Source organism: Rhinichthys klamathensis, unplaced genomic scaffold, assembly GCF_029890125.1.
Source record: "Rhinichthys klamathensis goyatoka isolate OS25496 unplaced genomic scaffold, OSU_Roscu_1.1 h1tg000015l_1, whole genome shotgun sequence".
Classification (NCBI taxonomy): domain Eukaryota; kingdom Metazoa; phylum Chordata; class Actinopteri; order Cypriniformes; family Leuciscidae; genus Rhinichthys; species Rhinichthys klamathensis.
The window spans coordinates 1,364,888-1,389,384 of NW_026606567.1; the positions used below are offsets into that span (position 1 = coordinate 1,364,888).

A 24,497-nucleotide genomic window follows, 5' to 3' on the forward strand; every position below is an offset into this window, starting at 1 on the left:
TTTAACTCTACTATCGGGGAAGGCGGCTCTCTGGGGAACGGCGGTGTGGGAGAACCAGGACATCTGCTGCGCCTCGTTCCAGGCACTCTCCGAGGAGATAAGAAGAGTGTTCGATCGGGCGGTGGCGGGTAAGGAGGCAGCCAGATTACTCGCCGATCTACGCCAAGGTGATGGCTCGGTGTCGGATTACTCCATTCAATTCCGCACCCTGGCTGCAGAGTGCCATTGGAACGAGGAGGCGCAGTGGGACATGTTCCTGCATGGGCTGGCTGACCGCGTCCAGAAAGAGATTTATATCCTGGACCTGCCTAGATCTCTTAATGGTCTAGTGGAGCTGGCGCTGAGGGTCGATTCACGTTTGAATCGCTCGGCGAATCGGGTACGTTCGAGTCCAACCATGGAGGTTCCACGAACCAGCGAGCGGGGCGCGGTCAGCCCAGTTTACGACCATGAGCCCATGCAGGTAGGGAGAGCTCGGCTTTCCCGGGAGGAGAGGGAAAGGCGGAGGTCCCAAGGACTCTGCCTGTACTGCGGCAAGGCTGGCCATTTCCTCTACTCGTGTCCAGTAAAAGAGCAAGCCCGGTAGTAAGTATGAGGCTACTATCGGGTGGGATCTCCGCCGAGAAGTCCTCATCACCATCATCAACCCTCCTCCCGGTAAGACTGAGATGGGCAACCTCAACGCACGCCACTCAAGCACTATTGGATTCGGGAGCAGAGGGTAATTTTATGGATTTCAGTTTTGCATCCAAGCTCCAGATTCCAATCACTTCTCTCACGCACCGCATATCTGTCAACGCACTTAACGGACAAGAACTTCCTAGGATCTCTCACTCTACTGAAACCATCACACTCATCACGTCGGGCAATCACACGGAAAATATCTCATTTCTTCTCATGGACTCACCGTTAGCACCAGTAGTTCTGAGACATCCTTGGCTCACCAAGCATAACCCACGTATCGACTGGCACAACAATTCCATTACCTCATGGAGTAACCACTGTCATGAGTCATGTCTCTTGTCTGCCTGTTCATCTGTGTCTGGTTCTGTGTTTCAGAAGGAGGCAGTGGATTTGTCTAACGTGCCCGCAGAGTACCTCGACCTGAAGGAAGTGTTCAGTAAGTCTCGTGCTGCTTCTCTTCCTCCGCATCGTCCCTATGACTGTGCTATAGATTTATTACCAGGTAAGTCTCCGTCTAAGGGCAAACTTTACTCTCTTTCTGTTTCTGAGAGGGAGGCCATGGAGAAATATATTTCTGATTCTCTAGCCTCTGGGTTCATCCAACCTTCCTCTTCTCCTGCGGGGGCGGGGTTCTTTTTTGTTGGAAAGAAGGATGGTTCTCTGCGACCTTGCATTGATTACCGAGAGCTGAACAACATCACGGTAAAGAATACTTATCCTTTGCCGTTGATGTCTTCAGCTTTCGAGAGGTTGCAGGGAGCGTCCATTTTCACAAAATTGGACTTACGGAACGCTTATCATTTGGTTCGCATCAGGAAGGGGGATGAATGGAAAACCGCTTTTAATACCCCTAGGGGGCATTTTGAATATTTGGTCATGCCTTTCGGGCTGTCCAACTCCCCAGCGGTTTTCCAAGCACTCGTTAATGACGTGTTGAGAGACATGGTCGATCAGTTCATATATGTTTACCTGGATGACATATTGATTTTTTCTTCGTCTCTCCAGGAACACGTTCAACATGTCAGACGAGTGCTTCAGAGATTGTTAGAGAATGGGCTTTTTGTCAAGGCGGAGAAATGCGACTTTCATGCACAGTCTGTTTCTTTCCTAGGGTACATCGTCTCCTCTGAGGGAATGCGCATGGATCCTGACAAGGTTAAGGCTGTGATGGATTGGCCAAGTCCAGATTCCCGTAAGGCCCTACAGCGGTTTCTGGGGTTCGCCAATTTCTATCGCCGTTTCATTCGCAATTTCAGCCAACTAGCCGCACCTCTGACCGCCTTGACCTCCCCCAGAACTGCGTTCAGGTGGTCCGATACTGCGGAAGCAGTATTCACCAAACTCAAGAGTCGTTTTATTTCGGCTCCCATTCTTGTCACCCCTGATCCCACACGTCAGTTCGTGGTGGAGGTCGACGCGTCAGAGGTGGGGGTAGGCACAGTTCTTTCCCAACGCGTTTCCTCAGACGACAAGATGCATCCCTGCGCGTTTTTTTCCCATCGCTTGTCGCCTGCCGAACGTAATTATGACATTGGTAACAGAGAGTTGTTGGCGGTCAAATTAGCGTTGGAAGAATGGCGACATTGGTTAGAAGGGTCAGGGGTACCTTTTATCGTTTGGACCGACCATAAGAACCTTGAATATATTAGATCTGCTAAAAGACTCAACTCCAGGCAGGCTCGGTGGGCACTTTTTTTCGGACGTTTTGATTTTGTTCTCTCGTACCGCCCGGGTTCCAAGAACATCAAACCCGATGCCTTATCTCGTATTTTTGATCCATCCGAACGCCCGGTTACTCCCGAGTGTATTTTACCTCACATGGGAGGTCGAGTCGAAGGTCAAGACAGCCTTAGAAGGGGTAACGCCTCCGCCCGGTTGCCCACCGAGTCGTTTGTTTGTTCCGGAGGGGTTACGGTCCGACGTTATTCGGTGGGGTCATTGTTCCAACGTGGCTTGTCATCCAGGAGTAAGTCGTACCAGCGGTTTGGTCAAGCAACGATTCTGGTGGCCATTAATGACCCGTGATATTCGCGATTTTGTTTTAGCTTGCTCGGTTTGTGCCACTTGCAAGACGTCTAACCGACCTCCTGATGGGTTACTCCGACCGCTGCCTGTCCCTTCGAGACCCTGGTCCCACATCGCGCTAGATTTTGTCACCCCCCTCCCGCCCTCTAATGGCATGACGGTTGTTTTGACCGTAGTGGACCGTTTCTCGAAGGCGGCACATTTCATTCCCTTGCCCAAATTACCTTCAGCCAAGGAGACAGCGGTCACAGTCGTTGATCACGTCTTTCGGTTACATGGCCTCCCGAAAGACGTGGTCTCTGACAGGGGTTCCCAATTCGTGTCCAAATTTTGGCGGGAGTTTTGTAAGTTATTGGGGGCCACGGTCAGTCTGTCTTCGGGTTATCATCCCCAGAGCAATGGTCAATCCGAGCGAGCTAACCAGGATTTGGAGAGAATGTTACGGTGTTTGGTAGCCAAGAATCCTTCGTCCTGGAGCCAGCAACTTTCTATGGTTGAGTACGCACATAACTCGTTGCCAGTGTCATCAACGGGCCTCTCTCCGTTTAAGTGTAGTTTAGGTTACCAGCCACCAATATTTCCCAGTCTGGAATCCGAAGTCGCGGTCCCCTCCGCCCACGCCCATCGTCCAGAGGTGCCGCCGCACTTGGACCAGAGCCCGGGAGACTCTGCTCCAGGTGGGGGGGCGCATGAAGGCCAAGGCCGATCGCCACCGGTCAAAGCCTCCCGTATACGTCGTGGGTCAAAAAGTGTGGCTTTCTACCAAGAACATTCCGCTCCGTGCCGTTTCTAATAAGTTAGCTCCTAAATTTATTGGCCCGTTCCCTGTCACCAAGATCATTAGTCCGGTGGCAGTCCGACTCAAACTTCCTCCGGCGTACAGGAGAATTTGTCCCGCCTTTCATGTCTCTAAAATCAAGCCCGTGTTTTATTCTCCTATTAACCCGCCAGTCCCAGTTCCCCCCCCGCCGCGACTCGTAGATGGGGAACCTACATATTCGGTACATCGTATTCTGGACTCGAGGCGAAGGGGACGCGGATTTCAGTACTTGGTGGACTGGGAAGGTTACGGTCCGGAGGAGAGAAGTTGGGTGCCTGCTAGAGACATTTTGGATCACTCCCTTATCGATGATTACAATCGACAGGTAAGTGTGGCTGGGAACGTCAGGAGGCGTTCCTAGGGGAGGGGGTACTGTCACGGTTCATGAATCCACTGTCTCATTCTGCTGTTTTGTGTGTGTATGCGTGTCTGTGTGGGCGTGGTTTTCCAATCCCATTGATTGTCTGTGCCAGCTGCTGTTCATCACCGTTCCCTTTATATGTCAGTAAGATCCTTCTCATGTTGTCAGATCGTTGTGGCTTCCCCGGTGTCGTGTCCTGTTCCGTGTGGCTCTCTCCTTCTCATCGTGTGGAACTTCTTCGTTGTCTTCGCCTTTTGGATTGTTTATTGTTCCTGGTTCCTGAGCACGCTGATCTTCACCACCACTCACCGGATTGCCCATCAACGTCCCTGTGTCACTTCTCCACCTGAGTGTTTGTTCCCGGACCTGTGTTCTGTGTTAGACCTGACCATCTTTAATAAACATCTTTTTACTTGCAATTGTATCCGAACTGTTTCATCACATCCACCCATCCATCCTTTTTCTTCAGTATCCAGCCATCCATCAGCTCTAGCAACACTAGGAAACAGTCAAGATGCATGAAAAAAACACACAAGGGATATAACCTTGAAACCCTTTTTTTCCCAACTTTTCTTTTCTAGTTAATTAGTTTAAAAAAAACTAATACTGAAGATGAAGATTAGAAAACTTAAATATTGGCTAAATTAGAAAATGTTCAGTAGATGATTTATTTGTCTTCATTTTTTTTCTAAGTTTATAAGTGCTCCTCGGAAAAAAATTACTTTTTATTTTATAACCAATAACTAGCCCCAGATTGAATCTGCTGAACTTTTTAGCGCACATTCTATGCTTATTTTCAAGAAAAATGGAATTTCTATGCCAGCACTAATGGTATTCATGGCATGATTTAATAATCATTCTGTTTTTTACCTCTAGTATTTTTCCCTTGTCTATGCCATTATTGCCATTACTGACTGACTCAAACTTAAAAATGAGACAAAACAACTGGGTCGACAAAGGACATCGTCATCCACGAATCCAGTTTCAGCTGAAAAGCATGAATTTGAATGCTGTGCAATGCGCATAATTAAAATAAAGGCTCTACTGCATAAAGAAGTGATGTACAAAATGCAACAGCAAATGAAATAATTTATCTGTCCAACAGTTAAAACATATATAATAAATGATACCAGAACATGGTACCAATATAGTAAATGTCATAAATATTTGTAGCATTTTTTTTAAAAAATTCCTCAAAGCATCTCATGGGCCTGACTGGACTCTTTTGTCTTTGACACCCCTGTTCTAACCAACCTATGTACCTTGTTCATCCACAAACACACACATGAACACCCACATAAAAACACCTTCAAAGCAAATATAAGAAACGCATGGTAAATATAAGAAATCCACAGTGTAGACTGGGCAGATGGCATACACTGTCCTGCTAAAGTGACTCCTCAACTGTGTGTGTGTGTGTGTGTGTGTGTGTTTTTGTGTGTGTGTGTGCAGGTGGTCTGAGTGAGAATCCTGTCTCTGATTTCCCCTAAGCATGATGGATTCCAGGCTCTTTCCTTATATCATTACTACAACTCCCTCAGGCCAGCAGCATTTCTGCTCCCATTAGCGATTAAGTGCGCTAGCCTGGCTTTCACCCTCAAGCTGCTGAAATCACTGCTCATCTGGATTCATCTCACCTACAACCTGCATTTATCCATTGATTGAAGTGCCAAAAGCAAATAAGGTGCAAATTTGAAATAAATGATTGGACACAGTTAAAGATTAAACGATTTAAATAGTTATTAAAGAAATGGATCATACAAACACTGCCTGTGGTGTTTTAAAAATGTTCATAGGTATAGTTCACCCTAAAATAAGAATTAAAGGGGTCCTATAATGCCCTTTTCACAAGATGTAAATTAAGTCTCTGATGTCCCCAGAGTGTGCATGTGAAGTTTTAGCTCAAAATACCCCACAGATAGTTTTTATGAGCTGCTGCTCCCGGCACAGAGGGCGGAGCTTCGAGAGCTCGTGTGTGTTGGCAGCTCCGATTACCTCACACAGACACGCACTGAAAATCTCTAAAACTTTTAGCCTTTTATGTTCAAACCGGAGTCGGACAAAAATGGAGAGACTCTAGAAGAAGTGACATCGTGTAGAATGCAACAGGACATTTCTGAATGGTTAGTTGATGAATTTATGTAGTAGCTGATGTGGAGTTAACTATCTTCTAGTCATTGATTAGCATATTCTGTCATGATAATCTATAAATCATGTTCCCGGGGGCGGGGTTTTTGTAAATTTTAAGGTTAGTGATGTCACTAACCCATGAGGAAGCTCATTGTAGTCCCTAACATCTGTTTGTTGTAGTCCTTAAAAAGCGATATCTGTAAAATAAAATATCTCCCTTTGCTTTGAACTTTGAGCATTATAACTTTGCAGATGTTGTTTATGCTCAAACAGCAACATTACACACTAACTAAAGTTAAAAAAGTGAAATCATAATCAACCACCCCTTTAAGTCATGATTTACTCACCCTGTTGTTGTTCTAATGCCCTTCTATCTTTTTCAGACCACAAAAGGAGAATTTTTAAAAAAAAAGTCCCGCTCACGCTTGTACATTTAATGGCAGTAAGTACCGACCAGCATCAAGCTTTAAAAAAAAAAAAGATGCAAATGTATCACAGAATGGTCTAATGTCATATATTATAAGTGTGGGGGTATTAGATAGTCTTCTCCTTTTCTATCCAGATAGATACAAATAAATAACAGTGAGGACTGATATCACAGCTAGAGACGGGCGATCCTCCTCTAAGCCGTCCATTGCTTCAGTAAACACTTACATGCTCCTGCTGAGCATTGATAGAGCGATGAAAGGATAAAGTGCCATTTAAACGCCTAATATGTCCAAACGTGCAAATGAGAGACACACTATCTCTATAATCTGCAGCGTCAAATGCTGTTCAGAAGCTGGATCAGAATTAAAGGGGTCAGTTTCCTGAATCTTCACCCATCAGCCATCTCTGCAGGGCTTTAATGGGGTCAGCGCTGTCATTAGACCACAGGGCACGGCTAACTGAAAGGAACGTTCATTTATGATTAGCAAAAATTTAGATAAACTGAAAAACTGTGGAGTATGGGTTGAAAGGGGCTAATGTTTTTCTGTAAATGTGAAGGAAAAGTGGCTAAAAGAGAGAACTGGCTTCTGATATACAGTACATGACAATGGTATTTACCTACATCCAAGTGTTTTAGAAGGAACGGAACCACTGAAAATAAAAACTATCCCTGTTTTGTTTAAAAATGGTAATATAATGGAATTAAAAAGCGCCTTAGAGCTGATGGGATAATCCAATAAGGACGACCACGGGCCACCCGACAACAACATAAATGAGATAAACAGCCACATTATTGAGTTAAGGTCTTAGTATAACAGTGTCTTAGCTTAAGAACGTGTTCTGCTGCAGTACATCCCCATTACAGCGCACATGCACCTTCACGCAGCGTCGCACCCACCACATACATTTAGAAATGTAATGTATGTGTCCAAAACAGGCAATGGACATCTCACTCCATCAAGGAATATCTCACCCGAAAATGAAATTCAGCTTCTGAAGCCATATACAAGAAGTTTGGTCAGAAGAACAAACACAAATTCAGGTTATTCACAATAGTAAAAGGTTAAAGGGTTAGTTCACCCAAAAATGAAAATTATGTCATTAATGACTCACCCTCATGTCGTCCCAAGCCCGTAAGACCTCCGTTCATCTTCGGAACACAGTTTAAGATATTTTAGATTTAGTCCGAGAGCTTTCTGTCCCTCCATTGAAAATGTATGTACGGTATACTGTCCTTGTCCAGAAAAGAAATAGAGACATCATCAAAGTAGTCCATGTGACATCAGTGGGTTAGTTAGAATGTTTTGAAGCATCGAAAATACATTTTGGTCCAAAAATAACAAAAACTACGACTTTATTCAGCATTGTATTCTCTTCCGGTTCTGTTGTCAATCAGCGTTCAGTGACGCTCCTGACGTGTATCTGGTGTGTCCGTGTATTCGGGTTCAAATAAATATGGCTGGGCAAAAAAAATGCAAGTCTTCCTCTGTGTGGAAATCCTTAGACATGTTTGCGAAGATTGTTTTGTTTACAGCGTGGGTCTCCCTCAGACTGTAAACGAAGCTCGGGCGCACCAGATACACGTCAGCAGCGTCTTACGTCAGCAGCGTCACTGAACGCGGCTCGACAACAGAACCGGAAGACAATACAATGCTGAATAAAGTCGTAGTTTTTGTTATTTTTGGACCAAAATGTATTTTCGATGCTTCAAAACATTCTAACTAACCCACTGATGTCACATGGACTACTTTGATGATGTCTTTATTTCCTTTCTGGACAAGGACAGTATATCGGGACAAAAAGCTCTCGGACTAAATCTAAAATATCTTAAACTGTTCCGAAGATGAACGGAGGTCTTACGGGCTTGGAACGACATGAGGGTGAGTCATTAATGACATAATTTTCATTTTTGGGTGAACTAAAGGCTGGTTCACACGGGACGATTTTAAAATTGTCGGCCGATTTTACAAACCTGAGAGACCCCACACACAGCGATAAAAAATCACGGGTCTAACAGTTTTGGTCGTACAGTGTGTGGTGCGCAGCCACACGGCAAAATCAACACATCACACACGAACCGATTTGACTCCCAAGCATTTCCAGGTCAGACGGAAAATCTCGCAAAATCCCTCAAAATCAAACGTGACTTCAGAGTAGCCTAAACAATCATGGCGGACGAAGAGGATGTTGAGTAGTTTGTAGTTTGTTTTTAACCGAAAAAAAAACGTTATCAAAAGAAAAGTGCTGGATGCACGGGATACCATTGTGTTTAAACTTTATTTTTCAAAATGGATAATTTCTTGAATTTTCTAAAAAACGACATTTAGCCTACTTGTATTTTTAAAGTCAATTTTTTGGGAGGAAAAAGCTCAGTATAATATAAGCAATAAAATACTTCACATATAAAAAATTAATATAGGGTAGCCTAAAACAAAAACATTTAAAAAACTGTAAAACGTTAAGTTATATAAAAATAAAACATTAATAAATTATTTTTTGATAAACATTACTGTCTTAAGTGAACTCATGTATAGTTATAAATGCAAATAATAATTGTAATTATTATTAGCCTACATTTTGGCTAGAAGACGCTTTAATCCAAAAAAGGAACAAAGCAATTCGTCAGTCATAATACTGGTTAGACAATAATAATACAGGGCTAAGATTATTACAAATGACGCATATCCAGGGTTTGTGCGAGTGTGGAGCGCGCTCTGCATGACCAGAGGCGCGCGGGCGCGAACACTTGCGTTTTTCTATCAACAGTGGCAACAACTTAAAATACTCTATCATTTCTGGTCATACAGAAAATAAAAATACATCAGTCGCAACTACTTTTATTTGTGTAAACTCACAATAACAAGAAAACGTTATGCTTTTGTAAAATAAAAGAAAACAATCAGGCGCGCTTTCGTGGTCTCCGTAACTGGATTGCGTCTCAAAAATGAACTGAAACAAAACATAGCCTACCTTTATATGTAGGCTAAAGCTTGAAATGTCAATTTTTAAACGAATAAATTCGAATCGAAAGCAAATGCAGTCTGATTATGTAATCCATATGAATTTCTCATCTAAAGGCGCATCCGCTTTACAGCGGAGATGGAGATATTTCCAGCCGATTTAAAAAATACTAGGCTAGTTTATTAATAAACAATTAAAATGCCTCGTTACTTTTTCAGACACATTTATTATTATTAGCCTATAAATCATCTATAGCCTAAATCAGCTCTCGTATGGTTCCAGAGACACGGGTCTTCACCACTGCGGGAAAAATATAATTTCCGCGTTTGGCCTTAGAAAACCAGTAAAATCTAAATTTTTTCCATATTAATTTGTGAATATTTTAAATGTTTAATTTAGGGACAAAAAGTCATAAACAAAAATCTGAAAATACGTCAATATTTATTATTTTGCGCAGCATTTGGAGTATAGCCTATGCATTTCAAATTAAAATTTTGGTGTTCAACTTTACGTTTTAGAAATATAACAACCGTTCATTTTTCAATTACGGGTTAAAAAAGGAAAAACGAATGGACGCAAAAGTACACGGACCAATAGGTAATTTTAAAGCTTGTTCATGATTTCAATGTGTTTAAACGAGAAAACAAGCCCAAAAACAATGGGCGTTTTTTTGTGCATTCTCGCGGTTTTTGACGAGGTTTTGGGCTGGAAAACCTTGCTGGCATCTGGGGAGACCACACACGAGGAGAAATCGGGCCAAAAAAATCCAACATGTTGGATATCCCCGATTTGAGATCGGAGCGGTCCCGACGTCCTTCCGAGCAGACGAGAGCAGTCTTAACACACCACACACGACAGGAATATCTGATCAGATTATTTTACGATAATCGGAGCATCCTTGAGATTGTCGGAAGGGGTGAATCGGGGCTAAAATCGGCCTAATTATCCTGCCGTGTGAACCAGGCTTAACCCTTTAAGTCAGACTTTATGTTAAGCAGATCACGCAGCAGCACTTAACATGACATTGGCCCTGTGTCTAGATCTGGAATGTTAACTCAATCAAGACCCAAACTTTCATGACTGTCACAAGTTTAAGATGAACACTCTGCCAATTCAATTCAGCACTTAAGCAAAAGCATTTGTTCTCTTTTATTGGCATAATGTGAACGCAAACAGTGTTAGCAGTGTGTTAACTCTCCAATGCTCTAGAGGTTTGAGCCTCTGGGAAGATTGATTTATAGGTTCTCTTGAGGGTAGGAACTAAGCTTTAGGATATCATCCATGCACATATACGAATCTCACTTTCTGGATCTTGAAACTGTTCCATATCTCACTGTTAACGTGATCTCTAACAGTCTTTGTGCATACGAAATCTTGACGTGTTTTCACGCATGTTCATTCTAATGACAAGCACAGGACATCATGAATCATGTGACACGTGTGTTCGGCTCAAAGAGAGCAGAGGTGAAGGAGGATTAATTCGCACAAAATTAGAATTGAGTTTCCATCTTAATTCCTACCATTCGGAGATGAATGCAGTGGTTCATGCTCTGATTTGCTCTCGTTTGGGAGAACGAGGAACACTGCGAGGTCACAGCACACAAGCTTAAATACTAAAAATATCTCTTCCACAGCTAACATCTCAGCCATGAACCTGTCGCATAACAAATCCAATCCAAATGCATCATAATCCATAGTAAAATACTGCTGATGTCCTCAATGAAATGCCACAGGTTAAACCTTAAACGCATACCTCGGGTCTTAATCGGCCTGGGACGTCATTCACAAACCTCCCCCTCATTCATTGTTTTAAAGTTACACATTAACATTCTTAGTACTCCTCAACCCATTCATTGTAAACAATATAACAAGAAAAAAAATACAATTATAAAAGAATGTCTGTTTTCTAATAATTACTTATTAAATTAAATTCATAATAAAATAAATTGTAAAAAAAAGAAAAAGAAAAAAAAAAACCTGTATATTATCGTGTATTTTTATAGAGTATTTATCAAAAAAGGAATTCCCATGATGGTACAGCTGAATTTTCAGCAGCCATTACTCTAGTAATTTTTTTAGGACTATTAGATAAATAAAGTTCCAAGAGCAGCATTTATTTGAAATATAAATATTTTGTAACGTTAAAAACGTCTTTACTGTCACTTTTAATCAATTTAATGCATCCTTGCTGAACATAAGCATTAATGTCTTTTTAAAAAAAATCTTAATGACCCCAACATTTTTTTTGTCAAAAATATTTTTAAAATAATGTCGGTAACGCTTCCTTTTACAGTCCTGTTACCCATGTACATACTATGTACTTATTATAGTAATTACAATTATTGGGTAATAACTAGGTACTAACCCTGAACCTACCCCTAACCCATTTACTTACCTTATATTAGCCAGTACTTTATAGGTAAGTACACGTAAGTACTGTACTGTAAAAGGAAGCGTTAATGTCCATAGACAGAAAAAAATAAAAAATAATTATAAAATAAAATAAAATAGCTACGTCATCGACTCTTAAGTGTTGATGTATAAAATGACGATGAATTCAGAAATACACATGCTCCTGACGGGTGCAAAACAAAGTGAATTCTCTTACCATATGACCAGACCGGTGATAACAGCAGCCCATGTGACACAGCAGGTGTCAGGCCTTTTGACTTCCTCATCCTCTTCCCTTCGACAGCAGCACAGGCAGGTCAGATACGCAGACAGAACCAGCAGACTCAAGCCCAGACCCAGCGCAGACACACAGGCCAGCAAGACGAGAGACTGCCGGACAGAGGCAAGCAAACATGGGCCAGATGGTCAAATCAAACAGGAAGTACAAAAGCCTGTTATTAGTGATGCTGCTGCAGTGCAAGAAAAAGTGGACTTTCTTAATCGGTATTTTAGTCTTGCTTTCCAGTAAAAGATCATCAGAAAAAATATATATCTTGAATTAAATGTCTTTTCCAAATAAATAGGCGTTAAACATTTGTACTAGAACACAAGACAAATGTGTTTTTTTGCGGTGTAAAAATAATGCAAATGTTCTAAGCTACACTTGAATGTGGTGTATTATACGTTATTTGTGATGGTATGAGGAAAGAGCTTAATAGAGCTGTTTTCTGAACTGTCTATATGTGGAGAATTGAAAAACAAAGGTGTTTGCATCTCTAAGAGATGATGTATCTTGACGTTGTGCATGGAACGGTTCGAGGCTGTGGGCGGATAAATCATATAATGGTTGTTACGAGGAAGCGCTTGAGCCCCCACGCGCATCGCCATGGCAACCCACATGGACTGAGGCTAAACAGAAACCTTCAGTCTTTGAGTCCAACATCATGTGATGAAAGTAAAGCACGTCAGCTCTGGAGTCTTGTGATCCAAGGAGACCAGAAGGACAGCAGGATATTAGATATAGATATATTACATATTAGATTAGGTTAAGAAAACACTGAAAAGGGCTACTGCTCATTTAAATGCAAAATATAACAAAAAAAAAGTATAAGCTTTTTAAACTTTAAAGTCGCGTCAAGGGATGAAAAATTGTGGTTACCCCCAGAGTGCAAAACTCAATTTCACATTAGATAATCACAACATGCTCTTGGGAAATTCCTAGCAAAATTACTAAAATCACTAAAGGCTGGTGTGAAATTATTTTTAATGGTACATTTAAACTGCCATATAAGAACTTGGGAATTATGATCAAAACCAAAGAGTTAGAATAGCTCTGTTACAATCATAAAATGTGAAAAGTAAGTTACTAATGTCGAATTTTAGTATTGATCACTGTTAATGAAAATCATATCTAGCTCATGAATATCAGTTATTTGCGAGCTGTTCAAGTCAATTGCATGAAATGCATGAATGTGCATGAATATAAAAAACAAGTTTTTACATAAAAAATCTAGTAGTTTTGTACTTTGACCCCTAAACGGATACCTCAGGTCTTTTTTATCATTGTCTCTATTTATTTGTATCATTGTCACTGTCACTTGATGGTGGATCTGGTGAAGAAGCTGTCAGCGATCAAAATATTGATTTTGAAGATGTATATTTGAATATTTGAAGAATATGTATATGATCATGAATATGAGCCAGATGCTGAATGTACTGGGAAATGAGCTCTGATGAGGACAGTGATGATGGTATAAAACATCTGCTCAAACTGAACCCTTCCAACCTCCAAAAGGTTTTTTTTTTTCTTTATTTTATTCTTCTGTTATTGTTACTCTAATATCAGGAGAGTTTCATATTATTGAGACAGTTAGGGATCCATCCGTGTTAGATATAGATCCGGGTCGCTAAAGACCCGAATGTGTAATAATGATTGGCGAGACATTCCTGCATTTAAGGGTTAACTCAAAAAGTGAAACAAAGTAATATTTTATTAGGGTATCTGCACTTTTGAGCAAATACCTGAGTTCGTACACCGTCTGCAACCATAAGTCAGAGATCTCACCACGATCTCAAACATTTCTCTTCTTCCAAAACTAAATATTCAGAGCTACACTACATATCCACATTACTCTGTACTCCTACTCTTAAATAACTCGTCTCATTTTTATTTCTCCCAAGAAATTTCAGTAACATCTACAGTAAGACAAAGTTGATAGTTACATGCAAACATGAGACCTCTATTATGTCTCCAAAGCTATAAAATAATAACTAATGCATACGTTTTGACCATGTTTAAACAACAAGTTTATTTAATTACCAATAAACTCTTTAACCTGCTACTTCTGACTTGCTAACCTCCTACCAGACTATGTTTGCGAACTTAACACTAGTGACGGTCATTATTACTAATAATAAAACTGTTTGATCTCTATATTTGTCCCATACTTCCTTCATTCAGAGGAAGTTTAAAAGAAGAGCATCACTTCAAACCAAACTTCCTGCCAGTGCTAAAAAAACAAACTTACTGAGAAAAGCCGGACACTTATTCAGAAGGCCAAGCAATAAAGGAAATACACATTTCATTTACATATACTTGCTTCAAATAAATATTGTATAGTGATGGCATCTAATAGCCATATTCAGCTACCATAAAAACTATGATGATACTACAAACGTACATGTCCAGAAAACCACTGGATTTATTTACCATGGTACTTTTTAGTAAAAGAACATCCTAAAATGTCATTGCTTTGAGAAATGTTAAAATATGTAATAAAAAACTTAAACCACATTAAATAAGATTGTCATTTTTTGTGATGCGAATTTCAAATCGCAATGTCAAGATTGATAACTAACGAAAGTATTGAAAATACGTTCAGAAGAACAATTCCTGAGATTGTTTTCAATTTAACCGAGAGAAAGATGTGAAAAGCAGACTTTATTTTAGAACGAGGGAGGAAATAAACTCGTGTTGCTGCTTCATTGATTTTCTCATGTAACCCAGAAAATGTGACCTTGAACAAGGAACGTAATATCCTTTATGATAAAAACCCCAGCAGAAGTATCGACTGAATCGATGAGGGAAATGTTCCTCTGGAGACTGTATTCTGCTAAAGTACAAATCACAGCGTAAGGGAACCAGAGACTATTTAATGGAGATCTGACACACCACCAGACACATCTGTTTACACCAGATATTGCACATTTATAGAGTTCAGTGAGAGACATTAAGAATTATCACACATTTTTGGTCCCAGGATGCTGAAGGTACAAACTATATTCCATTACTGGAATGTGGAATTCTTGTCTTAGCAGTAATGAATTTGGATTATGTTAACCAACAGATCCATAGAAAGCTAGAAGTCACAGACGTCAGAAGCTGTTTGAGTTCTACACAACTGAGCTGAGAGAAACCTGTGATCCACTACAGAATTACATTTCACACTCATCATCCTGCATGTTTCACTACTACACCTGCAAGAACAGGCCACTGCCACAGCTGCTTACTCACAGGGGAGACCGGGGCTAGTTGTCACACAATACTTCAGTGAATATTTCTATGGGTACGTTTTTTTATTTTTAAATCAGTTTCTGTAGGAACATGTCTTAAAGTCTTGGCCCAGAAAAATAGGAAACCGTGGGACATGTGACACCGATTTCAGAAGATTAGAATTCCTGTAAAAAGCCATTTACAACATATTTTGGGGTTCATTTAAAGTCACCATGAAGTCAAAATTGATCATTTTCATTTTTTTAATGGTATATCTCACTATTTATTGCTATAACTTCCCCTCCCCCTTTCAGTGACATCTCTTCTCTGATGATGTGGTTACTAGCATGAGGGCGGGATCAACCTGTCACTCACATGAGATCCACCAATAACAAACCACAACCATCCAATCAATTCCCCATGGACAAAATCAAGTCCCGCCCTACATTTCACTCAGATATACGAGGGAAGAAAATACTAAACTTCCATTTCATGTTGACTTTATAAAAGGGATTTAATTGGTTTTCAGATAAATGCAAACAGCAAATGAATTATTAAAACTGATGAAACCACAAAGACAGTATAAGCCAAATTTGTTTTAGACACTGGCATACTGTCAAGACAAGAGTCAACTTTACAATTAAGTCCAGCTATGTTTTCAGGACAAATGTGTTTTTCATTCATATCAGGTTGGGGTAGCCTATTGTCACACGCTTGAAAGTATTTTAGTTGAGTAAATGTATGTATTAATACATTTATTAATTATAATATGGTTTGGTATTTTGCACGTTATTTTATTAATTTATGTTTAGTATAGAATACAGTATTTTGTTATAGTTGTAAAGTTATAATTAGTTGTAACTATTATAGATATAAATAACTATTATAACTGAAATAGTTATTCTATAGTTGACTGTACATGTGTGTCAGTTGTTTACCAAACAGCTAAAGCGCAAAAAAAAAAAGATAATGTTTACTTAGATTTCACACCTCCATAAACTAAAAATACATTCAACTCCTCTCACCTGCTGATAGCTGGCGTCCTCCGGTTTAAAAGTATTATCAACCGCCTGGAAATTAAAATTAAGATGCGGGAAATTGTGCAGCCAGTAGGTCCACCATGGAGCAATGTAGTCCTGTCGCGATGAGGAGGCCATCCCGGGCGAGAAACTCAAGCACAACCGCAGATCTCTGGAGCGCTCCGGTTATCCTCACTGTTCACTCTATTAAAACACCAAACACTACGAAGATCCGCCACCCGAAGACGGGACGCAATGACAACACAGGGAAACACCGCACAAAAGTATTTCCCCTAGCTCTTTTCGCTTAAAGGGATGCATAACACAAGAGTAGAGTGTGTGGTTGCATGCAGAGTGATCAGCTGTGACCCCTCCAGAGCTCCCTGACACTGACACTGACTGACTCCACGCGTCTCTCCTGCGACTGCGCACCGCACGCGCTCAGGGAGCGAGCGTCGACGGCACTGATCGCTCCAGACAAATTGCAAACTCATGGATAAACAGCAACGGCAACATTTTTCATGTAGGCCATTTCCGCCACATAAGAAAAAAAAATGCTTTGGTAAATCATAATTATGACAGAAAGTTAAATTTGATATAAAAAGTCATAATGATGACAAGTCATATGTCTGTTTCACAGACAGGGTTTAGATTGAGCCAGGATTAGAGCTTAGATCAATTAGGGCATTTACATAGCTTTTATAAACGTGCCTTTAAAAACATTAGGCTTGGTGCATCTTGAGACACAACAATGGCAGTGACATATTTTAAGACTTAAGTGACATATTTTAAAAAATATGGCACTGTCATATAGCCTAGGCCTACGTGAGATAAAAGGGTGAAATTATGATATAAAAAGTTATAGGCTACTTTGACAGAAAAAGTCATAATTTCGATTTTGAATGCCACAATTTCGTTTAATATCTTACTTATGTCATAATTTCACCGTTTTACCTCAGGATTATGACTCACTATGTCATAATCATTACTTTTATGTAATAATTTACACTTTTTTATGTCAATTACAACTCAGTGTGTCAAAATTACGCAGTCACACACTTTTTTTACATGTTTATTTTGAATCACGCATTGCATGTTGTGTTTTAGAATTAACGGAAATGTCTGTACAATCACAGGATAATATCCTGGCAGAAAATTGCCTGTAGGCTACATTTTCCGTTTTTATTTTTTATGGGGAGGGGGGTTTATTATTTCATACTCATTTAAAACGTTGTGCCTCATTAAAAAAAAAAAAAACTCTTTCCCTCTTGTTCAATATTGACATCTGGTGGACAGAAAGGGCATTTCACAAAATAATTGTCCTATTCCAGGGTTTCATAACCCTTCTAAACCAATGACACTTTTATGTCCCCAAACTGTTATGACCCACTATTCATGTTTTAAAATCACGTTTAAATGTTAGAGAGTACCACTATACCCACAATGCTGAAACAAAATCCACCAATCGCAGAAGTTGCTGTTACTATGGAAACAGTAATCATTCGAAATCTATTTTCGAATAAAATTTATTTTTATAATGACTTAGCCTACTGTCATCTTAGTCCAGGGGTTAATCAGAGAGAACGCAGAGTAAACTTCTCTACTCCTGCACTAGAAACAGCATTTCACCTGAAACTAATTGAAGTCAGGTTTATTGACAAAGGAACAAATAATGGACACACAAAATACTTCCAGAGGGAGAAAGGCCAAAATAATAAACAAAAGACTCCTATAATATTGACTATAATTAAAGAAGCGTTATTGTCATTGTGCAATCAATTACAGTAGCCTACAGTGCTTTCTGGGATAAATTGCATAAAGAGGTAAAGAACACAGTCGTGCACATTTGTCCAGGAAAGCTTAAAAAGATTGAAAAACATGTAGGCCAACATTAAGAAAGGTGTTACTAATTAATGAATTATTTAAGCAAAAACATTTTTTTTTGCTTTGAGCACACATTTTTTAAATAAACCTAATATTATGTAGTAATAACACTCCATCTGTTATAAAATAGATGTGGGTGTTAAACAATTTGTTGAGCCACGTGATCACGTACCGAGAGGTGGCAGTAGCACATTACAAGTCAAAGAGAAGAAAAAGAGAAGAAAAGTACCAGAGTGAAAGAACATGATCTCCAAAAACCCCAATGTGCTGACAAATTAACATTTTACCTTTTTTTAATTAAAGCGCACGTCCATAAAATTACAATCTGTTGTCATATGTCGTGCCATGAATCACTGCGGTAAGATGCGGCATCTCAAGTGTGCTGGTCCTGCATGAGTTCTCTGACATGGACATCGTGAGGAATGAAGGGAATGTGTTGAGCTATCAGCTGTATATTGCATATTTGTCATTTTCGGCACGTCAGGTTTCAAGGTCAACCGTGCAAACCGCCATGCAGTTATTTTTGATTAGAGGTCTGATTGATTTTAATATCAATTACTGGTCTGACTGCGACGACCTTCCTTCATAACAATTAAACGACAAAGTATTAGGCACAGGCTGTGCTAACTTCAAATCATTCAACCGATCAGCTTCTGTAACTGAACATAGCAATGCGTATGACCATTTTGCCACACAAAAAGAGACGCCAACACATTTGATGTGGCATTTTTGGGATACAAACGAGCCTTCAAATCTAATTCGTCTCCTTTTTCTCTCTCTCTCTCAACATTATGAAATGATGATGATGTCCCAAGACAACACAGGATGAATTTGCATAATAAACATTTTCATAAAGGTTGTTGCTGACATCATCACAATGACCGTTAGAGGAATTTCCTCCCCATCATCGCCTTCCTTTATTACACATTAATCCTCCAATTCCTGAGACAGCTGTGATGGTTCGCGTTTGATGTTCAAAACAACGTATAGTGATATTAAGGAGTCTTTCCTCTTTGGTTATTGCTTTTTGGGATTTGGAATCCTAAACCCCTCTGTGGCGCAGCGAATGACTAAGGCCTATACATATGAATGAAGATTTACACATCAGGCTCAAAGAGTTTGCGTTCAATCAGACGCCGCTGCTCACTAGCCCTGAGGGTTGAGCTGTGAACAGTAATATCCCAGCTTCAGAGCACGGAGATTGTGCTTTCCCTCAGACTTTTGTTTTATTCTGATCGACTTTCATCCATTGAGACATTTGTCTGTCTGAAAGCCCTTGACTAACTCAGCTGTGCCGTCACGAGCAATGTGAGACTGCCTAGCCTATGTCTTTAATCATGGCCATTTTTGAGTAGTTCTGCTAAAATGCTTAATTGGGGGTGAGCGAAGTGTGCTATTACTGGACTCAGACCACTTAGAGCTCCTTAGCAACACATAAACTTTTTACCAATGCCAATAATGCTACTGAAATCTGAATTTGTCAATCACTGATTGATTTGAGATGCTGAGCTTTTAAAAGAGCTAGGAGGAGAGACACGACTCGACACAAAGTCCGTTCACTCGGCGGCCATATTTGCAACCACTCCGGGCAGCTATTTCAGGCATCCAAGACCAAGGCTGCGTCTGAAATCGTATACTCTCTTGATTGGGTTCTCATTTTGAATAAGTTATTACTTTGCAGCAGCTATAAAAGTATGTAATCAGGAACATAAAGAGATCAAATAGTGACGGGACCAAACAAGAAACAAGATGAGAGTGAATATCATTGAAGCGTTTCATTGATGGAGGAAGCCGAGAGCTCTTATGCACTTGAAAACATATTCCGAACTTGTTTGCTTCTGTCTGGACATGAGTATATATAGAGGACATGGTTTTAGGGGTCATGAAACATATGTTAACAGATGTTTGTGTTGGACATCATAGAAGAGAAAGTTCGCTTCTGTTTATTAAAATTTTAGGAGGAAAATTACACGGGCAGCAGTAAGTTCATTCAACTAGGGATTCTTTTATCCCTTCATTCTTGATGCCATCTTGTCACAGGCAGCTCGCTCACTCGTGACATTGTGTTTTAATGGTGCATGTACTTTTTAAATAACCATAACTTGCTCAATTTTCAACCGATTTTCAAACGGTTTGGTTTGTTATAAACGTCAAAGATGTAGTTATGACACTGCACACGTATGAATAACAAGTGTATCAATAAATAATCATCCAGAATTATAGCCACGTTAATAATTTTTGTAAGAAACCGTTTGTAAATCCATCAAGATTTCAACGAGATTAGAGTATTCGTGCTGATCTTACATCAGGTACCACAGAGCCCGCCAGAAAGCTTGCCTGTGACAAGATGGCCGCCGGTGATGACGATAGAGACTCTGCTGTAAGACATCTAGCCTTTATTATGGATGTCTATGCTCTCAAGTGTCACGCATTGAGCGCGACAGTCACTCATGCGCTTTGTATTTCCCACACTGAAAAACTATGTATAATATATTTAACATGCCGCAGCCCCCACCAGGGGCGGAGTGGGACCAAAAAATCTACCGGGAAATTTCGTAGACCACCGGCCCTCATCGCCGGCAGGGCCGGATTAAGAGATCAGAGGCCCCTGGGCACAATGTCTTGTATGCCCCCTCTTAGGCAGGGAGGCCAAATGTATAATGTCCAAGGACATTTTAATATGGCATTTACAGTTTTCATGACTTAAAAGGAACTTTGTTGTACTATGCCGGATTAAAGTTCATAAATGGTTGTTCTTTCACATAGGATTTTGTAAAACTATGTTGGGTGGACCTCTGTGCCTCTAGGGGGGTTCGGGGGCATACTCCCCCGCAAGAAAATTTTGTACATTTTAAGGTTAAATGCATCAATGTGGTGCTCTTTGAGAGATCAAAATTAAGAGCTTCAACCCATGAACTGCTCATTGAACAAAGAAAAAGCATTGATTTGTACCTGGACATTAAAGCATCTAGTTATGAGAGTCTCAGTCTACATTACATTATCAATGGTGTTTTAGGATGCCAAACAATTATTATAATAATGTAATAATGATTTATATTATTATTCCTATGATGTAAAATCCATATAGCCTATAAATGTACTGTATAAATGAAAATGAATATTTCCAAAGTATATTTTAGCCTACATTACACTATAGTATAGGAAAATTAAAATACTTTTGTCCTAATTTCTTCACTGGCAAGAAATGAACCCTTTAGCTTTTATTTAGGAGAAAACACCAGATCACCGTGCTGATCGCGTGAGCAAAGAGCGCACTTTTCTTTTAATCACGCAGCACAAACAGAATGCCTATATAGCTACTTAAAGTCTTCTGCTGTTTTATAAAGGCACAAAGCCATATCATGGTTTCGATTTTAGTTCGTTGTCAAAATATTACGCTAGAGACCTTTATGGTATAGGCGGTACAGTTTACATCTCATATGTGTTGGGAAAAGGGAGAAGAGAGAGTTCGGCAAAAGGCGGATTCGAACTCGGATCAAACGCGTCAAAAGCTGCTTTCAAGCATTACACACCCTACCACCCACGCCACTGTGGCTATTTCATGACCGGCGTCTTTTTGCTAAAAAAAAACAGGCACTTAGTGCAAATACGCTCCGTTATCGAAAATGTAAAAAAACTGGGTTTTTTTCCCTTGCTTGGGCCTCAAGTGCGCATGGCTATAACACTTAACATGGTATAACTATTATCAGACCGGCCCTCGCGGGCCTCGAAACACTACCGGCCCACCGGGGAAACTCCCGACTCTCCCGATTGCCACTCCGCCCCTGGCCCCCACAATTTATCTGGCCATGCCGCTCTCACTATGGAATCGGCAGGAATCAAGCGCGTCTTTCTTAGTCGAGCCTGACATGTCATCAGCCAATCAAAAAAAAGAAAGGGGTTTTACAATAGCCAATCAGAAAATAGCACTATTGTATCTGGGTAAGATTCAAGATAAGTCATGATCTCCTGTTTTAATCTTATAAAAAATTCACAACTTGTTTGACACAAACAATGACAACTTGACTGCTGTTAGAGAATGATTCCCAGATAATTAGCATCAGTTTTTCATGAGTGTCTGTAACTTAGCCAACAGTTTTACAGCCTGTTCACTGACAACACCTGCTCAGAACAAGTAGTCTAGGCCATATTTTCCTTATCACACGATGACTGACATATTGTCACATTATAAACATCCCTCTCTCCAAATAGGCTTGATATAGGTCACTTTTAAAATCATGACATATTTTATAATTATATCCTGGCCATTGATGCATTAATCATTGCATCTGTCTTTCAAAGATGTCAGGTAAAAAGCAGTTAAGCATCCTCTCATTCGCCCTGAGAGGAAAGCCCCCTAAAAAGGCCAGGTAAGAGGATGCTGGCCCAGAGAAGCTGGCGAAAAGGAGGGGGCGATGTCACTCTTACCGGTCTTTAAAACTTGAGAGCCCTGATAACAACAGGATGTTTTTTTAGAGAAATTGCAGAATTACACTTTTAAACGTAAGTATTGGGTTCTACTTACTCATATAATCTAATGTATCTAATGATAAAAATGTAATAAAAAAAAAAAAATATATATATATATATATACAATTATTATTATTATTTTTACATTTTTGTCATTAGATACATCATTAGATTCAAATGTTGACTTATATCCTACCAAGATAAAAATGCTTCCCGTACTCAGATTTAAATAATACATTTCAAATCAGCAGCTGCAGTGACTCGATGACTTTACCAATTAGCGACTGGGTCTTTTATTTAGAAGATGGGACTTGTTCCACCATATTGCTTGTTGCACTTTCTTTCATAGTAATATGAGTGTCTTGGAGGTCTAGGCATATCTAAAGTCTTTGTCTTCAATCAGTTTTTATTACTTTGATTTTTATTAAAATTGTTTGTTTGAGGTTAAATATATAAATTAAAAAAGAAAGCTTGATTGAACTAAAGCAGCAGTCTTCAAATGCTAAGACAGCATGGTCGTATAAGTTTATTTTTTTATGTTTATTTTTCTCCCCCGCATACAGGTCCTTCTAAAAAAATTAGCATATTGTGATAAAGTTCATTATTTTCCATAATGTAATGATAAAAATTAAACTTTCATATATTTTAGATTCATTGCACACCAACTGAAATATTTCAGGTCTTTTATTGTTTTAATACTGATGATTTTGGCATACAGCTCATGAAAACCCAAAATTCCTGTCTAAAAAAATTAGCAAATTATGAAAAGGGTCTCTAAACGAGCTATTAACCTAATCATCTGAATCAACTAATTAACTCTAAACACCTGCAAAAGATTCCTGAGGCTTTTAAAAACTCCCAGCCTATTTCATTACTCAAAACCGCAATCATGAGTAAGACTGCCGACCTGACTGCTGTCCAGAAGGCCATCATTGACACCCTCAAGCAAGAGGGTAAGACAGAAAGAAATTTCTGAACAAATAGGCTGTTCCCAGAGTGCTGTATCAAGGCACCTCAGTGGGAAGTCTGTGGGAAGGAAAAAGTGTGGCAAAAAACGCTGTACAACGAGAAGAGGTGACCGGACCCTGAGGAAGATTGTGGAGAAGGACCGATTCCAGACCTTGGGGGACCTGCGGAAGCAGTGGACTGAGTCTGGAGTAGAAACATCCAGAGCCACCGTGCACAGGCGTGTGCAGGAAATGGGCTACAGGTGCCGCATTCCCCAGGTCAAGCCACTTTTGAACCAGAAACAGCGGCAGAAGCGCCTGACCTGGGCTACAGAGAAGCAGTTGGACTGTTGCTCAGTTTTGCATGTCATTCGGAAATCAAGGTGCCAGAGTCTGGAGGAAGACTGGGGAGAAGGAAATGCCAAAATGCCTGAAGTCCAGTGTCAAGTACCCACAGTCAGTGATGGTCTGGGGTGCCATGTCAGCTGCTGGTGTTGGTGCACTGTGTTTTATCAAGGGCAGGGTCAATGCAGCTAGCTATCAGGAGATTTTGGAGCACTTCATGCTTCCATCTGCTGAAAAGCTTTATGGAGATGAATATTTCATTTTTCAGCACGACCTGGCACCAGCTCACAGTGCCAAAACCACTGGTAAATGGTTTACTGACCATGGTATTACTGTGCTCAATTGGCCTGCCAACTCTCCTGACCTGAACCCCATAGAGAATCTGTGGGATATTGTGAAGAGAAAGTTGAGAGACGCAAGACCCAACACTCTGGATGAGCTTAAGGCCGCTATCGAAGCATCCTGGGCCTCCATAACACCTCAGCAGTGCCACAGGCTGATTGCCTCCATGCCACGCCGCATTGAAGCAGTCATTTCT

General features: G+C 40.2%; 1 protein-coding gene across 2 annotated transcripts in view; it reads right to left on the reverse strand.

The window, feature by feature from the left end:
- The window catches only part of ttyh2l (tweety homolog 2, like), a 46,900-nt gene extending 30,189 nt beyond the window's left edge, over positions 1-16,711 (reverse strand). For both annotated transcript variants that reach the window (XM_056272399.1, XM_056272407.1), the window contains exons 1-2: positions 16,320-16,711; positions 12,019-12,191 (exon numbers count right to left, since the gene is read on the reverse strand). In XM_056272399.1, the coding sequence (XP_056128374.1) occupies positions 12,019-12,191; positions 16,320-16,451 (305 nt within the window). In that variant the 5' untranslated portion in view covers positions 16,452-16,711. The remainder of the gene's footprint in view (positions 1-12,018; positions 12,192-16,319) is intronic.
- Between the last annotated feature and the right edge of the window lie 7,786 nt (positions 16,712-24,497).